General features: G+C 43.3%; 1 protein-coding gene across 1 annotated transcript; it reads right to left on the bottom strand.

Annotated features, from left to right (window-relative positions):
* Positions 1–2,284: 2,284 nt before the first annotated feature.
* On the bottom strand, positions 2,285–19,036 carry LOC120950863 (protein sidekick). The gene is made up of 13 exons (XM_040369238.2): positions 17,632–19,036; positions 15,567–15,665; positions 13,967–14,143; positions 13,016–13,891; positions 12,832–12,951; positions 10,399–10,554; positions 10,190–10,316; positions 9,618–10,105; positions 5,110–8,499; positions 4,748–5,026; positions 4,361–4,681; positions 3,867–4,252; positions 2,285–3,737 (listed from the first exon to the last, which is right to left on the bottom strand). The coding sequence occupies exons 1-13, from the start codon at positions 17,987–17,989 to the stop codon at positions 3,498–3,500; spliced, it is 7,017 nt and encodes a 2,338-aa protein (XP_040225172.2). The 5' UTR covers positions 17,990–19,036; the 3' UTR covers positions 2,285–3,497.
* Positions 19,037–20,841: the final 1,805 nt, after the last annotated feature.

A 20,841-nucleotide genomic window follows, 5' to 3' on the forward strand; every position in this document is an offset into this window, starting at 1 on the left:
CATTAATTGTATTCTGCTACTAACTTATTCAAGGCTTACACTACTACACCTATTCTATTACATCATTGAGCCCACGATATCACAAACACAACTATGGTAAGAATATTTATGACAATAATTATAATAATAGACTGGCCTACCATTACGCGTATGCCCCTTGCCCCACAGAAGTACGACTTAATGATCCGCTGCTGCGCGTTATCCGCACATTTAATTCCTCGTCTCACTTATTAGACCTACTCCCCTTCTCCAGCACCATTACCGTTCCCTTGACATCGTATCAATTTCTCAATATTAACTGTTCAATAAATCATTGACTATTGAATAGCTGCATGGTTAAAACATATATGAAATCGTCTTATATTAGAGATAGAAATTAATGTTTGTATGTATATGTACATATGTACATGTATGTCCGTATGTATATTCTCTCATCACGCAACAACGAAAAGGTCGATTTGAACCAAATTTTGTTAGACAGTTAGCTTATTGTTCTGGGTGTGTTTATTATTTTTTTATGTGTGCCCCTTTTTAGCCACATACGGGCTTGGTTGTCTATGACTGATTCTATTAGGTCCTGTGTGTAATGTTACCAACCAGAAGAAAAATGATAAAAAATTTCATGTACACTTTTGTAACCTTAAAAAACTATCTTCTCCAGCGAACCTTACGCCATTATAGATATTTGTTTCGCTAGTTTAAATATGATGTTAGATTTAGTTAAATACAGGTTAGTTAGATTCAGTTTAGATCAACGGATCATATATTTTTTTATTTAGGAGGAACGTTCCAAATAGGGCGTATTGTTGAGCAACAACATATCATGGAGCAACAATCCTGTATCAAAATTCCATCTGGCTGGCAAAGCAATTTCGAACAATAAGTAAGTTTAATTACAAAACTGCTGACAAAATCCCATCAATACAGCGTCCTTTGTTATAAGAGAATGTTAAAAAAGGACACGTTTTTCTACTCAGCAATATTACGTAACTTCGGTTATCGCTTAAGTACTCTAATTTAACAATGACAATCCAGCGACCGACAATATCCACGTAGAAAGATCTTCGATTGCATTTGTCTCAAAATGTTTGCACCTTTACTCCTGAATAAAAAAAAAATGTTTGCACCTTGGTACAGTGAGCAAAGATCGGTTACATGTTGTAATTTTAACGTCACGCGGTGATGAACATATAGATTCATAATCATTAAGACGAGTTCGGAATCGTCCGGAATCGACCGGAGTTGTTCGGAGTCGTCCAAGGTCGTCTGGAGTCGTCCGAAGTCGTCCGGATTAGGCTGGAGTCGGAATAATTCTGAGTCGTCCATAGTCGATCGTAGTCGGTGGAGTCATTTTGAGTCGTTCGGAGTCGTTCGTAGCCGTTCGGAGGTAGAGTCGTCGGGAATCATTCTGAGTTGCCCGGAGTCATTTGGAGTCATCCGGAATCGGTTGGAGCCGAAGACTTCCGGAGTCGGCCCGAGTCGATCTTCGAAACAATGGGCTGTATACGAAGTTCAGGCACAAAGTAAAAGACAAAAAACACAACGAAATGAAATGTCTGGTCACAAGAACATTGAACTGGACGGCTCCTGTTGACGACTCCGAGTGACTCCGACTCCGGCCGACTTCAGACGACTGCGGATGACTTCGGCTCCAAACGGTTCCAAACAACTCCAGACGACTCCGACTCCAGACGACTCTGAACTCCAAACGACTCCAAACAACTCCGGACGACTCTGGACGACTCCGGCTCCGAACGAATCCGGGCAACCCCGGGCGACTGCGAACGACTCCGAAGGACTTCGAACGACTCTGAACGACTCCAGATGACTCCAACTCCGTGCGCAACTAGTGGTTCAGATTTTGCCGGAGTTGGAGTCGAACTAACAATAGCCGGAGTCGGATCGGAGACGTGGGTGCGCTCCAAAGAGCACATCACTAGCGTGGAGAGAGTACTGAGACACAGGAGAGTACTGAACCATCCTTTCTGGACAATACAGTTTAGCTTTATCCAAATATCTTGCTTGACACTGTGGATCTAAGCGGATTGAAACGCTTTTGGTGATTGGTTTAGATTACAGAGATTTTCAGGTGTTCTGATGCTTTTGGTTAAAATTGTCATTTAATTGGATCTCTTGTGATGGAAAGTGAATTACTAGGCACCCTTATTGGACAGGCTCATTTGTAATCCAAAGTGCGTTGATTTTGATTTTCCAATCCGCTTGGAACTAATTACTTTATTTTAGTGAAAGATTGTGATATTTGAGATTGTTAAAAAAGCAAATCTAAAAGCCTCAGACGGTTCTTCCGTCCCAAGTTTATTTGTATATTTCATGTATGAAAATGGCTTTCTTAGGTTGCAAATATTCACATTTAATATAGACATATACTAGATAAAATTTTAAAGTCTAGTGTAAAACATAGATCTTTTCAATATAGTAATATGTTGTGTATAGGTCCGCAATCGCAAATACTTTTTTTTTTGTTTTTGATTAGTGCTACGCAAAATTGGCATCTGAAAACTTGAACCATGATGACAAAATACGGGATCAGAAAAGGCAGGAGATACCACCGTAAAGATGCTAGAGCTCGATTGTCGTTGTTTTAAAATCCTTAAGTAGTACGATTATCACATAGTTCATTTCTAAGTATGTAAGTAGCTGCAGCCAGCCTGACAAAGGGACAGTACAATCATTTGTATAATGCTAATCATCGTCTATAATTTCCTAGGGGTTCCTATTTCGCGGTAGCAGTAATAGTAGCAACAGTAGCAACTTTGCCAAATGCAAACAGTTTGTTTGATTGATGGGCAACTTCTACGGACGTTCATGTCGGAGATACTCATTTTAAATGCTATATTGGCGACTTAACTAATGTCAACGCTCGACATAAAACTACACACGAATTAAGACTTTCTCTTTCTGGCAGGATTTGTTCAGCCTTTAAAAAAAATGCAAGCAATTACTTATTGGTTGTGCATTCGAAAAGATTAACTAAAAAAAACATTGATTAAACTCGCAAAGCTAAAAACCGAAAAATCCAAACTAGTTTTGTGCTTGTAAGGAGATGTAAAAATATAGATTTGAAATGTTTGTTCAATACGTTTTTTACAAACGTAAGCGTAATATTTTGGTTTTCTCATCTATAAGGGAAACTGTACTGCACTATTGATGCTACCAAATAACAGTCTACCCGGAAAAAGTTGCCCTGGTTTCAATATTCTAGTAGCCTATGCTATATGTATTCTATTGTAAAAAAAAGGATATTCAAAACAAATAATTTGAGAAAAGTGCCTAGGCTGATATTTGTTCATAACCCTGGTCCAAAAACCGTGTTACTCGATTGGTATCAGAATGCAGCAATTGTATGACCATTGAACTGGTTCTACTGGTGCTGCCCTTGTTTACACGCTGACGGGAAGTCATTTGCCAATTTGCTAGCATATTTTCATGGGGAGCAGAAAACCATGGCGTGGACCAAGTTGGCAATCACAAATTTCTCACACAAAGGAGCTGAAGCCAGGTAAGGGCGCCCGCGATCGTGCCATATTGTTCATTATAATTTGGCCCCCGTTCAGACTCATCACCGCCGAACCTTCGGGGTCTGAGTCGGTGTAGCTAGAATAATTGCGCACCGGTTTCTGCCGCTTCCAGGACTGTCGCAACAGATCGTTGTTTACGTAATGGTTTACGAATGAGTGCGGATCCGAGCGGACACTTTCGTTTTCACTTTCCGATGCCTAGAGGTCGTAGGGACAAAAGAAAAGAGTTGTTTAAAAAATTGATTTTTTTTTAGCAAAACCAACTCCTGAACTGTAGTTCCAGATTGGCCGTTGTACATAAAAATAAGCATCAAAGTTTTGCCTCACCTGAGAATCACTGGAGCTCATTTCGGACGGTTTCTCTGTGACGCTGCTATCATCGGGATTTTCGTCGTAACACTTCAAACTCTCCTCATCACTATGGTAGGCAACGGAGGCAGGTGAGGGCCGGGGTGGGGACTTACCCAACGATGCGGCGGCTGCTGCTGCAGCTGCCGTACTCGAACATCCTCCCCCGCCGCCCTTCCTGCTGAGTATTGTGCCAGTACGTCGGCCTAGCGTGCTGTGGATCATTGTACCGGATACACCGGTAATGCCATTTGCTGCACCGTTCGCTGATACACCATGGCGCGAGCGATAAAGCTCGAGGGCCAGCTCCTGCCGTTCGTCGATGGACATTGCAATGGATTCTTCTAGTGTTTTCTGAACTTCTTCTGCATTGGTAAAATAGAATAGGACAGGAGTTGAGCCATTTGTACAGTTTTGTGCAACACTATTTAGTTCTATAATCCCAACAGGGACACAGCAACACAAATACTTACGCTTATACTTGTAACTTTTGCTCTTAACGCATAAGACGGCGATGACCATGATGACTATCACGATAGAAGTAGCCGCTAGTGCTACCATAAACCAAGTTTGCCTGTAGAAAGGTTTCAACTGTAGGTAGCCATATTCCAGATATAGCTTCGAAGGTGTAAGAACAGCATCGTCTGAATATACGGGGCAGCTAATACCGTAACGATTGTATGAGATTACTCGGAACTTATACGCGGTGGATGGTAAGAGATTCTGGAAACTGACAGTGAACTCTTGAATCGGTCCGTTTGTAGAACGGGCCACAGTTTCCCAGCGCAGATCATCTGTAAAAGTAATATGTTCATGAGTAAAAGGATAATCTTTTCACTGGTGAAGACATTTGCACCTACCTCTTTTCTTCGACTCGATGTAATACCCTAGAATGGGGCCCTTGCCCGACTGCCCATTGATCCAGTGCATCTGCACACTGGCCTGCGACTTTGAGATCATAAGATCCCGGGGTGAGCCCGGCGAACCTTCCTGCGGCCCGGTCGTTACATTGCCACTGATTGCCGGTCCGTAGTCAATGGTTTGCGCGCGTACTGTAAACGTGTAGGTCACCTCTTCCTCTAAGTTCTGAACGATCAGGCTCGTACCGGTCACCTTCTGTTTCACCTGTTTGCTGAATTCTTTTGAAGCGAAAAAAAAGAAAATAGTGTTACAAATGTTGAACTAGTGTATGCGCTAGCCTTAGCATTTATCGCGTGCTTACTTTCATTGTCCTCGGTTGTTTCGTACGCTACGATATAACCGACTATAAGTCCGTTGCGCTTGCGCGGCAAATCCCAGCTCACCGTAAGACTGTTCATAGTGATATCGGAGAAGTGTAGCTGCGTCGGAGGTCCAGGCAAGCCAGCCATTGTCTTTACGGTTATCGGGGCGGACCGCGGTCCATCGCCGGCCGGGTTGAAGGCTAGTATCTGAATCCGGTACTCGGTATACTTGTCGAGAAACACAAGATTGTGCGTGTTGTACGATGCAGGCACCACCTCAATCTCTTCCTCGGGCGGTTTGTTGCGCCGCACGACGCTTCCATTGTTAATTCCACCGGCAACGGCCGCCGGTACCGGATCGAGATCTTGCGTAGATGAGTCGGTCACAAGGTAAAATATCTTGTAGCCCAGTAGCTCTCCATTCTGAGTGTTCTGCTGGGGAGGATTCCAGCGCAACGATACTTCGGTCGATGAAATTGCTTTCCCTTCGATGTCGAGCGGTTCGCCGATTGGGACGGCTTCCCCGACGTAAACCGCCACCGGGGACGACGGTGGTCCCGAGCCTTGCGAGTTGAACGGTTGCAGGATGATTTCGTAATTGCGATCCTGCGTTAGGTCTACCAATACAGCCGAAACCTGATTCACGCCCAGCACATCCATCTTGGGTGTGCTCTGCAGCGTGGAGGGAAAGTCGGACAACGGTTGATAGAGTATGCGATAACCGCCCGTCTCGGCGTCACCGTTCCATGCGCTAGGGCGCAACGCTACCCACTGTACGCGGACGCTTGTGGTAGTGATTGGGACCACCTTTAACCCCGTTATGCCTTCCGATGGAGCGGCAGGCAGCGTCCGAATCTGAACGCTCTCCCGACTGTAGCTAGAAGGGCCAAGATCGTTCGTTGCCTGTATGCGGAACTGGTAGTAAGTGTGCGGTTTGAGCCGGGTCGCCGTGTACGACGTTACGTCCGGATCAACGCGCTCCGGTATTAGCATCCAGGAGCCTTCGTTTTCGCGCAGCTGTACCGAGTAGTAGCGCAGTGGAGCAAACCCATCTCGCCCGGGTGTCCAGCTGAAGGTGATCTGCTCCGACTGAACCTGCGACCGTGAAATTTGCGGAGCCGAGGGCGCTTGCGGAATCTGGCGGTTGTTCGTGGTGTAGACAAGGGCGGCCGCCGTCTTCCCCCACCCTAGGCGGGTCTGCGCAGTCACGCTGAACAGATAGTAGCGCTCGGCGAGCAGCTGGGTGGCCCGAAACGTGCGATCCGAGGGTGGAAATTCTTGCGTGAAGTTAAGATTCTGGGACCCATTCAATAGGTACGTCACGCGGTAGGCCAATATTTCGCCATTCGGTTCTTCCGGCACGTCCCATATGATGCGCGCCATGCTGAACGACACATCCGGAAACGACACGTTCGACGGTGCGCCGGGTGAGTCTTCAAACGTTTGAATGCGCACAGGCGGCGTAGAGAGTGCACCATCGCCTAGGCGAGTGTACGCAAGGACCTGAATGTCGTACTGGGTAAACTTTTTCAGCTCGGTTAGCGTCGTCGTGAAGGTGTAGTTGTTGGCAATGGTTTTGTGGAGCACCGGCGTCCGACCGGCCACGGACCCGTAGTACACACGGTAGCCTTCGATCTGGCCGTTACGATGCACTTTCGGTACCTCCGTCCAGCGCACTACGATGGTTGTGGACGAGGTGGCATTAGCTTCAACCCCGGCCGGTCCCATCGAAGGTACGGCCTCGCGGGTACGTTCAAAGGCATGTGGGCTGTCAATGGATTCGCCCACCTCGTTCACCGCTGTCATAGCGATCTCGTACACCGACCACTCCTCTAGTCCATCCAGCACGTGCGAGTTGGCGGTAGGGTCTTCGATCACCACGCTGCGCCCAGATGACCAGATGCTTTTCTCGGAATCTTCCAGGCTTGTGGCGATCGACTCGGCCGATCCAAATGTCTCGCTTTCATGAATGTTGCGATACGTTATGTTGTACCCTCTCGGATTGCCGTACCACTCCGTTTGCTGCAGCGGTATCCAGCGCACCCGCAGCTCGGTGGCACTCATCGCTCGCACCGTCACGTTGAACGGAGGGTGTTTCGGGCGCGCCTGAATCGTTTGAAAATCTTTCGTCGCTTCCGATGGCTCCGAGCGGCCCACGACGTTGCAGGCAATGATGCGCAACCGGTAGGTTGTGAAGGGCGTCAAGCCTAGCACGGTCACGGTAGATGCGTCCGGGTCCTGCAGCTCGTGCACAACAAACCATGTGAGATTCCTTGCCGTCTGTGCCTCGACAATCCAGCTCGTGATGGACGAGTTGCCATCGAAGCCGGGAGTGAACTGAATAACCACCGAGAACGCCTCAATATTCGAGAGTGCGAGCTGGTAGGGTGGATGGGGCAACACGGGCTCGATGCCGGACTGAATGGTGGCAACTTTTGGTGGACCAGCACCCACCACCGTCCACCCGCTGACCTCAAACGTGTAATGCGTTGTCGCCGTCAGATGCGTCACCTTGAAGCGAGACTGTGTTGCTGTTAAATTAACGAACCGGGCTGTTTCTGGCAGATCTTTGACATAGTAACGGATCTGATAGCCCAGCAGTACACCATTGGTGCGTCGTGGTGGGTCCCACGTTACGGTCACCTCCCGATCGGAGACGCCACTGAACTGCAACGAGCTCACCTCGTCGGGCACGTCTTCGAGCGTCTGTACCGGCACCGGGACGCTTCGTTCGCCATCGCCCGGGTCGGTGAAACACAGCACAGTGATATTGTAGGCGGTATACTTTTCCAGCCCGCTCAGCACTTCGCTTTGTTCGGCCAGCGGGTCCAGCAAGTTGGGCGGCACGGTAAGCACCTTCATCTCCGTCTCGATTAGCTCATTGCCGTCATCACCCGTACCCGACGCTATTGCACCACCTCCACCAGCGCCGAGAGTCGGAGGCTTTTCATAGCGCCAAGCTTGCAATTTATAGCCCTGGTTAATGCCATTGATTTGCTGCGGGTTGGGAGGCGTCCACCAGATTCGGATTGCGGTGGAGTTGATCGCTTGTACCCGCACGCCTGTGGGTGGTGCCTCCGGTACACCTTCCTTCGTTTTGATTTTGGCCCCATCAGTGTACACGCCAACGCCCATGTTGTTATATGCGGCAATTTCGATCACATAATCCTTCCAGGTGATAAGCTCTTGAATGAGATAGTTGCGTTGAGCCTCGTTCGTGATGTTACGATAGTTCCATGGGCTCTCATTGTATCCAAAAAGTCGATACCGTATAATATAGCCATGGATCTGTCCATTGCGGTGCTCTTCAAGCGGTGGCTGCCATTGTATAATGATTTCCGTCGAGGAACGCGCCGAACCAACAAATCCTACTGGCGGACCGGACGGAGCTGTTTGTAAATAAATACAATCAAAAGATTAGCATGAGTATACATGTGGCATTGGAATTACTCTGCAGTTCGATCTGCCATGCTTGTTCCATTTTTGCAATCGACGTCGAGTTGAATATTACTTAGCAACCAAAACAGGTGTACTTATCGATTACAGGACCTCACTTCTAACAGCAAATTTGTTGTTACCATAGAAACATGTCGCGTGAACTCATCTACGTGTTCTATAGATTCGAGAAACGATGCAAAATAATCGTTTCCGACATCAAACCAAACAAATTCATTAAAAAAAAGAATCCGTCAGAAATAATTGTAACTGACTAACACAAAAAAAAATCATCTATTGTATTTTTTAATGTTTTTTTCCTCGCTTGCTTGCCATTCCTAATCGTTTTTGCTTTCGTTTACAAGGTATTTCAAGAGTTCTCATAGCTGTGGGATACTTTATTGCTTCTTTGTTAGGGAAAGTGAACTATACATAATGGGAATTGGATTCTACGGCACCCTTTTTGGACCGGCTTATTAAGAATTCCAATTAGATTTGTCAAAAAAAGATGCTATAGAGTCCAATTCCCCACACATAAAGTTCATTGCCTGTAAGAAAGAGGTATAAAAGTATCCCATAAGTATGAGAACCCCTGATAAACCCTGTATAAATCTTCTCCCATCTATAAATTTATAATTTATTTACCAAATTTCATCTAGCGATTCGACGACTAAGCTATAGTTTTTCTCTTATAGACTTCAAAACTACAACTATTGTAGAGCAATGGAGCCAAATTTTTCGCCACGAATCGATTTGGAGAATAGAACAAGTATGTATATTTTAGTTTTTCCTATTTTCTATGACCAATATAAAAAATGTAAATAATTAGATAAAGCTTACTTTACGAATAGCATCAAAAAATTAAAGACTGTATAATTTTTTACATTCAAAGGCAGCTATGATGAAGAAAAAAACAACTGTTACGTAGACAAAAGAGATTCTAGTTCCCTAGGCTATATCATATACAGGGAGGTTACTATTTAGTTTAAAGACTAAAATTCACAAAATAAAGCATTGCAGCAAATTATCATATACAACGAGAAATTAAATGCATTAATAAATCACAACTTACCTTCCTGGGGTAGCTTCACTACGTTACTCGGATCGGATGGTGAACCTTCACCGACTCGGTTTACAGAGCTGATCCTGAATTGATACGCAGTTGCCGCTTTTAAGTTCGTCAACAGCATCCATTTTGCTTGCGCAGATACATTAGCTACCTCGGTCACCCAATTCAACAGAGGGTCTGGCAGTGGGCCAAGCTCCGGTACCTCGCGGCGCTGAATAATAAATTTAATTATCTTGCTGTTACCGTCAAACCCGGGAGTCCAGGACACGTTGATGGCGCGGTTTTGCGGTGTGGTCAGTCGCACAGCTTGCACGTTGGACGGAGCGAATGGCAGCTCGATGACACTCAGCCGTGCTGAGCGCGTTTCATTGCCACCGGGGGACGTTACAATGCATGAATACTGGCCAACGTCCGAAGGACGCACCTCAGTAATCTCGAGAGTGCCATCCTTTTTTACTCCAATACGTTGACTGTTTTTGATCGGCAGCCGACTGAAATGGCGAATGAATATGTTATGAATAAGCCTCCTGCATGTCATGCCACACTGGTGTGTTCGTAACAAGCAAAACACTCACTTGGGCTCCCGATACCAATCGATGTTGTAAGGCACAGTGGGATCGCTGGAAACGCCACATTCCAGTGCAGCCGAATGTCCAAGCAGCACGGTCGTATCTGCGGGTGGACGATTGATTTGCGTACGAACTGCAAGTATGGATATAGTAGGAACAAGTTCACTTAAATGTTTCTGATGTGACAGACACACCGATTTTGCCACATGACATACCTAGAACAGTCAAATAGCCGGATCCTATCACACGACCGGCCTCATTTTCTCTTATACATGTGTAAAGGCCACCATCTGTTTCACGCACATTCGAAATTAGCAAATCCCCCGAATCCAGTATCTGCATCCGCGAGGAAGTCTCTATGGGATATGTATCTGAAAGGAAGAAATGGGTCTCTTTAACGGTTTGTTGCTGGATGAAATGATATGACTATTTCTCTCTTATTAAGGTGTATTTGAAGCAGTTGTGATCTTCTTTTTTTAACTACAGTTTAGTAAATTTTACTGAAAGCATTTGGGCTGTAAATTCTGTAACCCTTTCAATCATCAAACTAAAATGAATTCATATAAAAATGAGATACCGTTTACTGAGATTTCTAAGCGATTCTGTGATAGCTCCTTTTTTCTGTATAGTGAATCCTTTCATAACGAGTGTACTCCTCGTAACGAGTTTTCGCATAATGAGCAAATCTAAATAATCCGCATATACCCATTTTAACAAGAAGTAATATTTGCGTTATTGATACATTTTTTGTATCATACACACGAATTAAGTTGGGCTCAAACGCGAACTGTTATTTGTTTACCATTAATAAAAGCTTGAATTTGAAGAGAGATAAGAAGAAAGGAATATTCGGATCATGAGAAAGGCTGTTTAGAATCGAATAAGTTGAAGCAGATGCAGTTGAAGAAGAGCCATATGGTACTGCGTTGTCATATCTTGTGCTAGTGAGGTTTTGAGATTGGTTTTGACAATAATAAATAAATTAAAAATACTAGCCAAAAACATCTAACTATAAAATCAATACAACCAATACAAAATCAAAAATAAATAAATTAAACAAAAATAAATATTCTCATTAATATCTCATATCTCATTGTCCACGTTTTCAGGTTGCTATGAAGCATTTGAAAATTCTCTCCAAAATTAATCCCCTGGTTGCCAAGGGTAAAATATCTGGGTCTAAAAATGGACAACAAGCTGGTATAGCATCGCCACACCCATGAGCTTGCAATTCGAATCATTGTCCTGCTTAAAAAAAAAAACTGTATCCCCTTGTAAATCGTGGCTCTCGCCTTTGCTACAAGAATAAGATCGCGATCTATAAGCAAATAGCTATTTCCATCGCAACATACAGTACATCTCAATGTGCAAAAGTAACGTTCCTACCAACATCCGCAGGGTTCATGTAGGGTTGAATCGATTTTTACGACTCATTGCGGATGCCCCTTACTGGACCAGGTTAGAAAAGCGGCACGGGAAAACCAGTACACATCCAATTGATGAAATTGGATCTATACTAACAGAACGCCTTGAAGAAAAATGCGTTACATCAGATTATCCCCTTCTAAGGGCACTTATTTTAAATATTATTAGCATTTGTTTTTCTTTTCATTTTGAATTTATTTTTTTATCGTTTGCTTTTTTGTACTAATAGTGTAAGTAGATAGGTTAGTTCAATTCAGTTTAGTTTAAATCAGCGTAACCAAAGGGCTATAGGCCTAATAAATATCGCAATCAAACAGCCTCCTGACAAAATCCTCCACAGCGGTGAAAAGCGAGCGTCACGCTGAATCTCACAAATCAAATGTATTCATGAACTTTATAAGAAAAATACCAATAAACATACTGAATCTGATTCTCTCCAACATTGATTATTTATGTTTCGTTTGGCTTGGATTTGACCGATGGCGCTACGCTCAATTGTTGAGTGAATTTTCAAATGTAAATTTTTCAGTGAATCATACGAGTAACGGACCAAACGACAGACGATTGTAAAGCTAGAACTTAAGCTTTCCTCTTTCCGTTTTAGTGCATGTCAAAATGTGTCACAAACCTCTATAGGGCTGTCAAAATTAATCTTGGACGGGTTAAAATTAACAATGGATCACTCCAAGTACGTACTAGGTGTCAAAGGAAGATTAGCGTGCGACAAAATATGTAGCACACATTGCAAAATGACATGAACACCCCTGTATTATAGAAAAGAACTTTCTGCATAACGAATTTCGTGTATGCCGAGTCACTGGAGACACTGGAACGAATTAAGCTCGTAATGCTCGTTAGGGTCCACCGTAATTTTTAGCGCTACAAAGTGTCTTCCGAATCAACTCGATGGGGAACAAGATTACCAATCCCTTCGGTTTAGTATCGAATGTTTTCTACTATTTGATTCAGTGTTTATACTTTCTTAGACAGTAACATTTACGCTCCGCGTACCCACGCTTTAATACTGTACAAGGGCTAAACTGAGCTGACAATACGTCTGCGTGTGAAGACTAATGAAGAGGAAAATTTTACCATCAATTGAATTGTAAGTTAGGTCGAATTGATTTAAACATAAAAAGGCTCTCGCGGACCTAGTGTCTCAACGCAGATCATTCAGTCTAGCCCATGTTTAACTAATAGTATAAATGTACTTGGATAAATACCATTGAATATCCATTGGATGCTGGGTGTGGGAGCTGCAATTGCTCGACAGTTCATCGTTGCATCTTTCCCATCAAGAATCGTTTGATTCGCCGGCGGAATCTCCATAAAGGGGATTGAAGCTGGAAGAAGAGAGAAACATTTTACTAGCATATTCTTTGATGCACCATGGTAACCATTACTTACTTTTCACTTTAAGCCAAGTGTAAGCAGACTTTTCACCCGCTTCGTTCGTTGCTAGACATTGAAACATAGCCGTATCGTCCATGCCTAGCTTGTAGATTTCTAGCGAGTTATCGTCCTGTACCGTATACCGGCCAGCCACTTGTTCGATGGGCCAGGCGTTTTTGAACCACGTTATTTTAGGCAGCGGTTCACCGATCACATCGCACGCCAGCACAGTGCGCGATCCGTACTCGCCTAGCGTTTCGGTGCGCAGCGGCGTCACGAACGTCGGTGGCTCCTGCACCGTTACCTGCGCCATGGAGAACACGATCGGATGGCCACCGGTGCGCATCTGCACCTGACAGGTGTACTCACCGGTGTGCGTCAGGTTGACATGCAGCAGTGTGACTGTACGGTTCCACGGATCGGTTTGCGTGTAATGGATGCCAGTGTTTTCGATCGGTATACCATCCTTCAGCCATATCGTTTCGAGCTCGTGAAGCGGTCGCGCGTTTGCAATGCACTCCAACTCGACCGTCTGCGCGCCCCGGACCACCTTCGTGTTCTGCGGGTGTACAATAATCTCCGGCGCAATCTCGGTGTACGGGTTGCCGGTCACATTTAGCCGCACGAAGCCGGTGCTTTCTTCGCGACCAATTTGAGTATTGAAGGCACGTGCACGGTATGCGCGAATGTCTCCCTCGTCGGCGCTCAGGATGATGAGCTGGTTGCTAGAAGTTTGCGCATACTTGATGTTATACTCTAGCGGCCCTTCGTCGGTTTGCCAGGTAACCGAGGGAGACGGGACGGACTCAATGAAGGAAAGGTTTAGTATAGCCGGATAGCCCGACGCTACCGATATTATGCTTTCCGACTGATCAACAAACACGCCCATATCTGTAACCGTGCAAATGAAACATATGGTAATATAGATTGATTCCTATAAACGGTTTGTCTACAGCATATGCTTACAGGCAACAACAACGTCAATTTTTTCGCTGAAGATGGTTCCCGCCTTGTTGGACGCCTCGCACTGGTAAGAACCGGCATCATCTCGCGTAATATTTAATATCTTCAAATACTGGCTGCTGCTGAAGTTTCCCACTGGGACGCCATTTTTTAGCCAACGATAGGTAGGCTGCGGGAAACCTATAATGAATGAAACACAATTTTTAAAATACAGTCCAAAAAACACTCTCACGTGTGACAAGCTTTGGGTGCTTGTTTTTTTATACTTAAATTCCTAAATATTTCCCTAGACGCTTATAGTGTTGGGTACATCTGATTCAGATTCATGAATCTGAATGAATATGTGGAATGTTACAATGAATCTTAATCTCGATTGGAAAGATTTATGAATCTCAAAAATTCATGAATCTGGAAAGACACATGAATCTCAAAAGGTTCATGAATCTCAAAAGATTTATGAATCACTAAAAATTCTTATATCTCGAAAGATTAATGAATCTCATGGGATTCATGAATCTCCAAATATGCAAAGAGCTTCTTCCTATTCTTCTTCTTGGCGTAACAACCTACGTGGTCATACCAGCCAGACATGTTATCGAGACTTTTTGGCAATACCAAGCAGCCGGATAGTTTGTTTTGCTATGGGGAGACGGTATATGCGAGGCTTGAACTCACGATGGGCATGTTTTGGGTGAGATTAGGCAAATTCAATGTTTGTAAATTCGTACATCTCTAAAGATTCATAAATTGAGATATATGAATTTTAAAGATTCATTAATCTTTCGAGATTCATGAATATTTCTTCTTCTTCTTCTTTGGCACAACAACCGCTGTCGGTCAAGGCCTGCCTGTACCCACTAGTGAGCTTGGCTTTCAGTGACTTATTGTTACCATAGCAGGATAGTCAGTCCTACGTCAGTCCTACGGGGCACGGTCTATTCGGGACTTGAACCCATGACGGTCATGTTGTTAAGTCGTTCGAGTTGACGACTGTACCACCAGACCGGCCCAGCGGTTTTAGAGATTCGTAAATCTTTAGAAATTCATAAATCTTTGAAGATTCATGAATCTTTGAAGATTCATCTCGAGATTTGAATTACTCATCACTGAAGATCCATATGAATGAATCTCAACGAAGGATTCATGAAACCCAACACCAAACGCTTAAACGTTTCGTTTGGAACAATGATTTGTTTGTTTTGTAATTGTCGGGTAGTAATTGAAAATCCTCAAAATCGTCGAAAATTCGTTCTGAAGTGATCTTCATCCATCACTTCCATTGATAATCCATGGAAGCTTGGTGAAGTGCAGAAGGGTGTCTCATGACATTTTTCTTCGCATCTCTTTTCTCAATCAGCCAGTTTACCAAGCTCGACGGTAAAGGAAAGTTTAACATAATATTATTGTTATTATTAATATAAAACGTTCTTTAAACATCCAAGGAAACCACAATTACTCTGGAATTTTCGACAAACAATCAGTGGAATTACAATTTATCGAGATTTAAATCCTACACTGTTTCGTACGTTCCAGATTTTAGTCATCTAGGTACAGGTACAGTTTACAAACTTTACACTTTACAAACTTTAGTTCACAAACTTACCCAAAGCGTGGCATTGCAGGATCTTGGTTCGGCCCTCATTCACAATCGAACCGGATGACGATGGCTGGGTGGTAAACCGCGGCGCTTGAAGTTGAGTATCTGAAACGAATTATTGATACATTAACCAAGAAATACTAACGAACTAACTCAAATAAGAGCTATAGATGGAAGCAATGGCAAAAGTTAATGGAAGCATGAGCATTTACAAAAATTGAACGTTTACGTTTGAAACATATTAGAACAAGCATTATACAGGCGAGTAGAGACTAATGTTGGACAAACATTTTCGAGTTTTCTTCGTTCTTCAGAAAAAAAATCAAAGGAAGGTTATAGTATTTTCCTTCGACTAACAACCATGCAATTGAAACAGATTGAACTTCTTACAATAAGATCCACTATATCAGAGATGTCAAACTGTCGGCCTGCGAGCCAAATGTGGCCCGCAAGGTCTTTTGGTTTGGCCCGCGACCGCTTGAGCCAAAATTTATTTGTAGAAACATTTCTGCTTCTACAGTACATGTCAGTCCATGTCCATGAAGGGTGCATCGTCATAAAAGCCTTGTCGGTGTTTTATTGTACCTTCTTCATATGCATGTATCCATGAAAAAGATAATAATTGCAAAAACTGTTGTAGTCATAGAAGGAAAATCAAACATGGTTATTATGTTGAAACGGAGCTTTCAATTACGCACAATTTTAGTAAAATGGACAAAAACATCAATGAAAATTATTTTATACCCTTTCCAATTTCTATAAGAAAAATACTAGTACGAATTAACAAAATCACTCAACCAACAAGAATTAAAAACGCCAGCTTTTATACTTTTTTGGCATATTATTTTGGGAAAGGTCGAACCCATCTTTAGATATACTAAAGATAAAACATAATATTTCTGCAAAATGTTTAGAAATCTGATGACATCAGGTATCAGCACAAACACGTGTTACTTTTGATAGGATGTTACAAACGATCTCAAGCTTACCATCAGGCATCCTACCAAGACCAATGTGATTAGATAAACAACAGGCTTATGACTCTGATTTTGGTCGCAATACTAAGGTACAAAGGACTAGTACTCCTCTGTAAAATGAAAATCTGAACTGGACTGAACGAGCTGTTGTAATTTATGGACTTGAGAAAACATAAAAAAGTAAGAATTCGCTACTTCAATTCCAGCTTAAAAATATTGAAAATTAAAATGACACCAATGTCAACTTTGCGTTACAAAATTTAATGCTCTGGCAAATTCTCTTTTCGCACATAATTTTAGCGTACTGAATCTTGTTAGTTGCCATAACACTATGCAAATGTTAGAAATATCAGAGGCCTATGATCAGTTAAAAATAATCTGCTACTGCTTTTTTGTTTCCTTTTTTACATCAAATTTTTATCTTCGTAAATATCATATAATATCGTGTAAAAACTAGGCTGCGGCCCGGACTACTACAGTTAAATCTCTCTAAGATGAATCTCGGTGAAGGGACCGCCAGCTTAGAGAGATATTAATGTGGAGGAAAACTAATGAAGCTGTTGCTATGAAATATCCAAGAAACCAAGGGAAAAACATGGCATCCTTTGAACAATATTGTTGTGAACTGCCACCCAAAAATTCATGTTAGAGAATTTTGGTTGGAAAACCGCATATGCAGGTTGGATAATATTCGCCTTGGGGAGATATCCATCTTAAAACAATTCATCTTGAAGAGACCACATCTTAGAGAGATTGCACTGTATTTTCAGAAGCATTTTGGCCCGCGGGGACAAATGAGTTCGACATCGCTGCACTATACACTATGTTTAGCTCATATAAAAGCATTTAGTAAGTCGAATAACGCATTTTTTTAGCCACAATACTATTCATAAATAGGTAAGTTAGATTAAACCGCGTCCAAGTCGAGAACCACATAATTGTATTCATGTTTAGTTAGTTTCGGTAAGATATTTGAGTAATGATTAATGAACGCACAGCAAAAAGGATCTAGTTTTCTTATAAGCAGCAAATGGATCGAAGAAGCAGAATGGAGTGTGGTATACCGTCGTTTGCTGGCTGAAAACATGTCTTACATTTGATATCCTTACCCGGTGACAAGCTGTACGCGCTCACCGTCCCGGCGGTGGAATCTCGACTCACGCACAGCAGTAGCATCAGCAGCAACTGCATCGAAACCGTCGTCATCGTTGTTCTCGCCGCACCGCCGCCACATGCAGGCGTTCGCCGCCGACCGCGCGGCCGTCTCCGCGACTGGTGGGCTTTTGTGCAGGTAGTTACGGGCAGGCCGTCCTGCCTGGCAGCTATCCACCAGCACAGTACGGGTGCAGTGTGACGCACGTACCGCTGGAATTTTTCCTGGAACATTTTTGCTGGCGGCTGGGGTTGATCGCTGCATTGCGACCCTGAAGAAGGCTGACTGTCCCGTTCCATTGCCGTGCTTTGCGCGCTGTTTCGGAACACGGCCCAGACGTAGTTGGTGCAATGGGGGGGGGGGGGGGTTTAGATGGCTACTGTACCATAGTTTGTTCTATCTACCGTACGATCTCGCACTGGCATACTTAAGTACGGGAAGAAACGCCCAACTGCACTGCCCTAGAACACCACTCGCGGGTGTCAGAAGGGGCATGGGAATTGGCCCCGCTTAAAGCTTACAATTATTCGATGGTCGCAAGATGTACAATAACGAGCCACGACTGGGTGATGAAGCACTGCTGCCGAAGGTAATTTAAATCAGCACTGCATTTTCCTTTCCAATTCTCGCTCTACGAACATCACACAGGCAAAACTATTGACAGCATAGATCAACGCAAGCATAGCAGCAGCATCACACTCACACACACACACCTACGCACAGGGTACATACGCTCCCAGAAGCATTCAACGCGTCTTGAGCAGCGTGCGCACGTACACACTGAAACCTGCACCAACCTTCTTAACGCGATGCACACAAATGCAACATAGAATTGTTCTCAGCCTGTGGTATGTGGAAAATTTGAAGCCCAATGGAAAAAAGGATTTTTTTTTTCTTCGTATCACTTTTAATCACTATCCCGTCTGAAACGTTCTAAGTACGTTGCTGTATTGATTGATGGGCAGGCAAAGACGAGCTGATGGTTGACTGGAGCGTGTATCTCAATCTCGAAGCATTTCCTTCGTTCTTTTGTTTCCGTTCCGTTGCTTTTGCTGGTGAACGGTACTGAGTACATTTAAACGGGTCATACAACTAGCGTTTCGTCGTGCCAACCAACGATTTATGCTGCACACAGTTAATCACATTGCACAAGATTACACTTTATCCAACGCGTACAGTATAGAATCCATAAAAAATCCAACAGCGCACACACAGAAAACTATTCCACCAATGTATCTTACCAATTCCTCAAACTAACAATAAGAAGAAGAAAACTCGTTTGTTCGGTCTCGCGTCAACACCAATGCCAACCCGCCGAGCACGGTTGCGACGGTTTCGAGCAGTGCCTCCTGCTCTTTTTTGTGCTCATTTTTTTCCTGTTCTGCGTTCAACGCTCGACTCCCATTTGGCTGGGTGGCCAGATTGCTTTGACGTTTCACAGTAGGAGCTCCAAACTATTGCCAGTTTGTGGGTTTACGATTTCGTTGGAAAAAGTTGGAGTTATATTAACGCACAACTATTTCGTTAGTCAAGAAAAATCAAATAGATGGGAGTAGCAATTCTACTTAAATCTTATATCCGTCTAATAGATAGAAAAAAGTGAATGTGAAAAGATGTAATAGAAAAGATTTCTTATTTTTTACTCTTGAATTATTAGGCCCGATACATCGAAAAACCATCATAATAGGCTTAATAGACGATGGAAAGTACTGTCAACCTCGTTTGGTATTTTCTGTCAATCTCGGGCTTTGACACAAAAAATCCTGCCATACGTGTAATAAGATATGAGAATTTTTCTGTCAGTTCTCACATTGTTCATCCAATTTATTGATTTCCCGAGCTTTATCACAATCAATCAAGATTGTTTTATCATTTACGTAGATTTTATCAAACACCAAGTAAACTCAAATGCAATGGAGCGCCGTTTATCCGTGCTCATCGGGACTCGACCTCGCCTGGATATGCGAATAACACGGATAATGAGTCAGAGGATATTCTTAGTCACAAATTCTTGATTTTTTTTTTTTTGATTTATCAAATGTTTTGAACGGCGCTTCACTGTAATTCTATCGACTTCGACCGAAAAATTCTCTCCGGAGCAGATTGTAAATGAGCATGTCGAATTCCAATTTCTAGATCTGTAGTTATCTGTCAATTGCGATATGACTAATAAACCTATAATGAAAAAATACAGATGAAATATAACTCATTGTAACGCCTATCTTTTGTAACGCGACCTACATTCCAAACAGCCAGCTTGAACTCTATAACTGATTAGAGGCTGTTTAACGAAAACTCGTTCCAATATCGTACTTTGTGGCTGGTTAAGAGATAAGAGATAGTTTACGGAACTATGGCGCTTTTTAACAAGCACTTGGTACTCTTTGGAACCTTGCGGCTAGTTAGCCTGATGTGTATGGTTCACGATGAAACTTGAAGGCTTGTTAAGAAAGCGTACCGAACTTCAAGCGTACCGAACTGGAACTACATAGCTTTTTAATGCATGACATCGGTACGAGGTGATTCTTGTCAAAGTGTCAAGCACTGGTGCCGCCAATCAGCTCGTTGCTGCTGCCCAAGCTATATAAGTTAATTGAAGAAGGAATATTGTAACGCTCCTCTTTTCGGTAGACCGATTTCGGTCCACCGGTCAGCGAGCGAAATCATAACGAAATTACTGTTAGCATGCTTCTGCAGTGCAAAATAGCAATTTAACACAAAATAAACTTAAGCATTCCTGTTATTCTCATCACAATTGAGGAAAACAAAACTCTCTTTTAGTTTGTTTACAATAACAAGCGTTACTTTTCGGTTGTCAAACTTTTCCGTTACGGCGGTTTTTCGGTGTGTCTGGCAGCGGCTTCTTTGGCCATGTTGGGTGCCATTTGACAGCAGAAAGCCCTTGACAATTATTCAAACCCTCAAAAATTTATTATCACTAGAGGCATACATACTTTTCCTGTAAAATTCATGAACCAATTAACAATTTCGGTGTGTGTGGCAATGGTCTAACGGTCTACGATTTAAAATGATAAAATGTCACTGGAATTAGGTGATGGAGGTGCTCTTCCACCACCTAGCCTCCTGTAAACACCTTGATCTCATACAAATTTGACACATACACGCACATGCGCTATTGTGTGGACACAAC

The sequence above is a fragment of the Anopheles coluzzii genome, chromosome X (genome assembly GCF_943734685.1).
Source record: "Anopheles coluzzii chromosome X, AcolN3, whole genome shotgun sequence".
In the NCBI taxonomy this organism is placed as follows: domain Eukaryota; kingdom Metazoa; phylum Arthropoda; class Insecta; order Diptera; family Culicidae; genus Anopheles; species Anopheles coluzzii.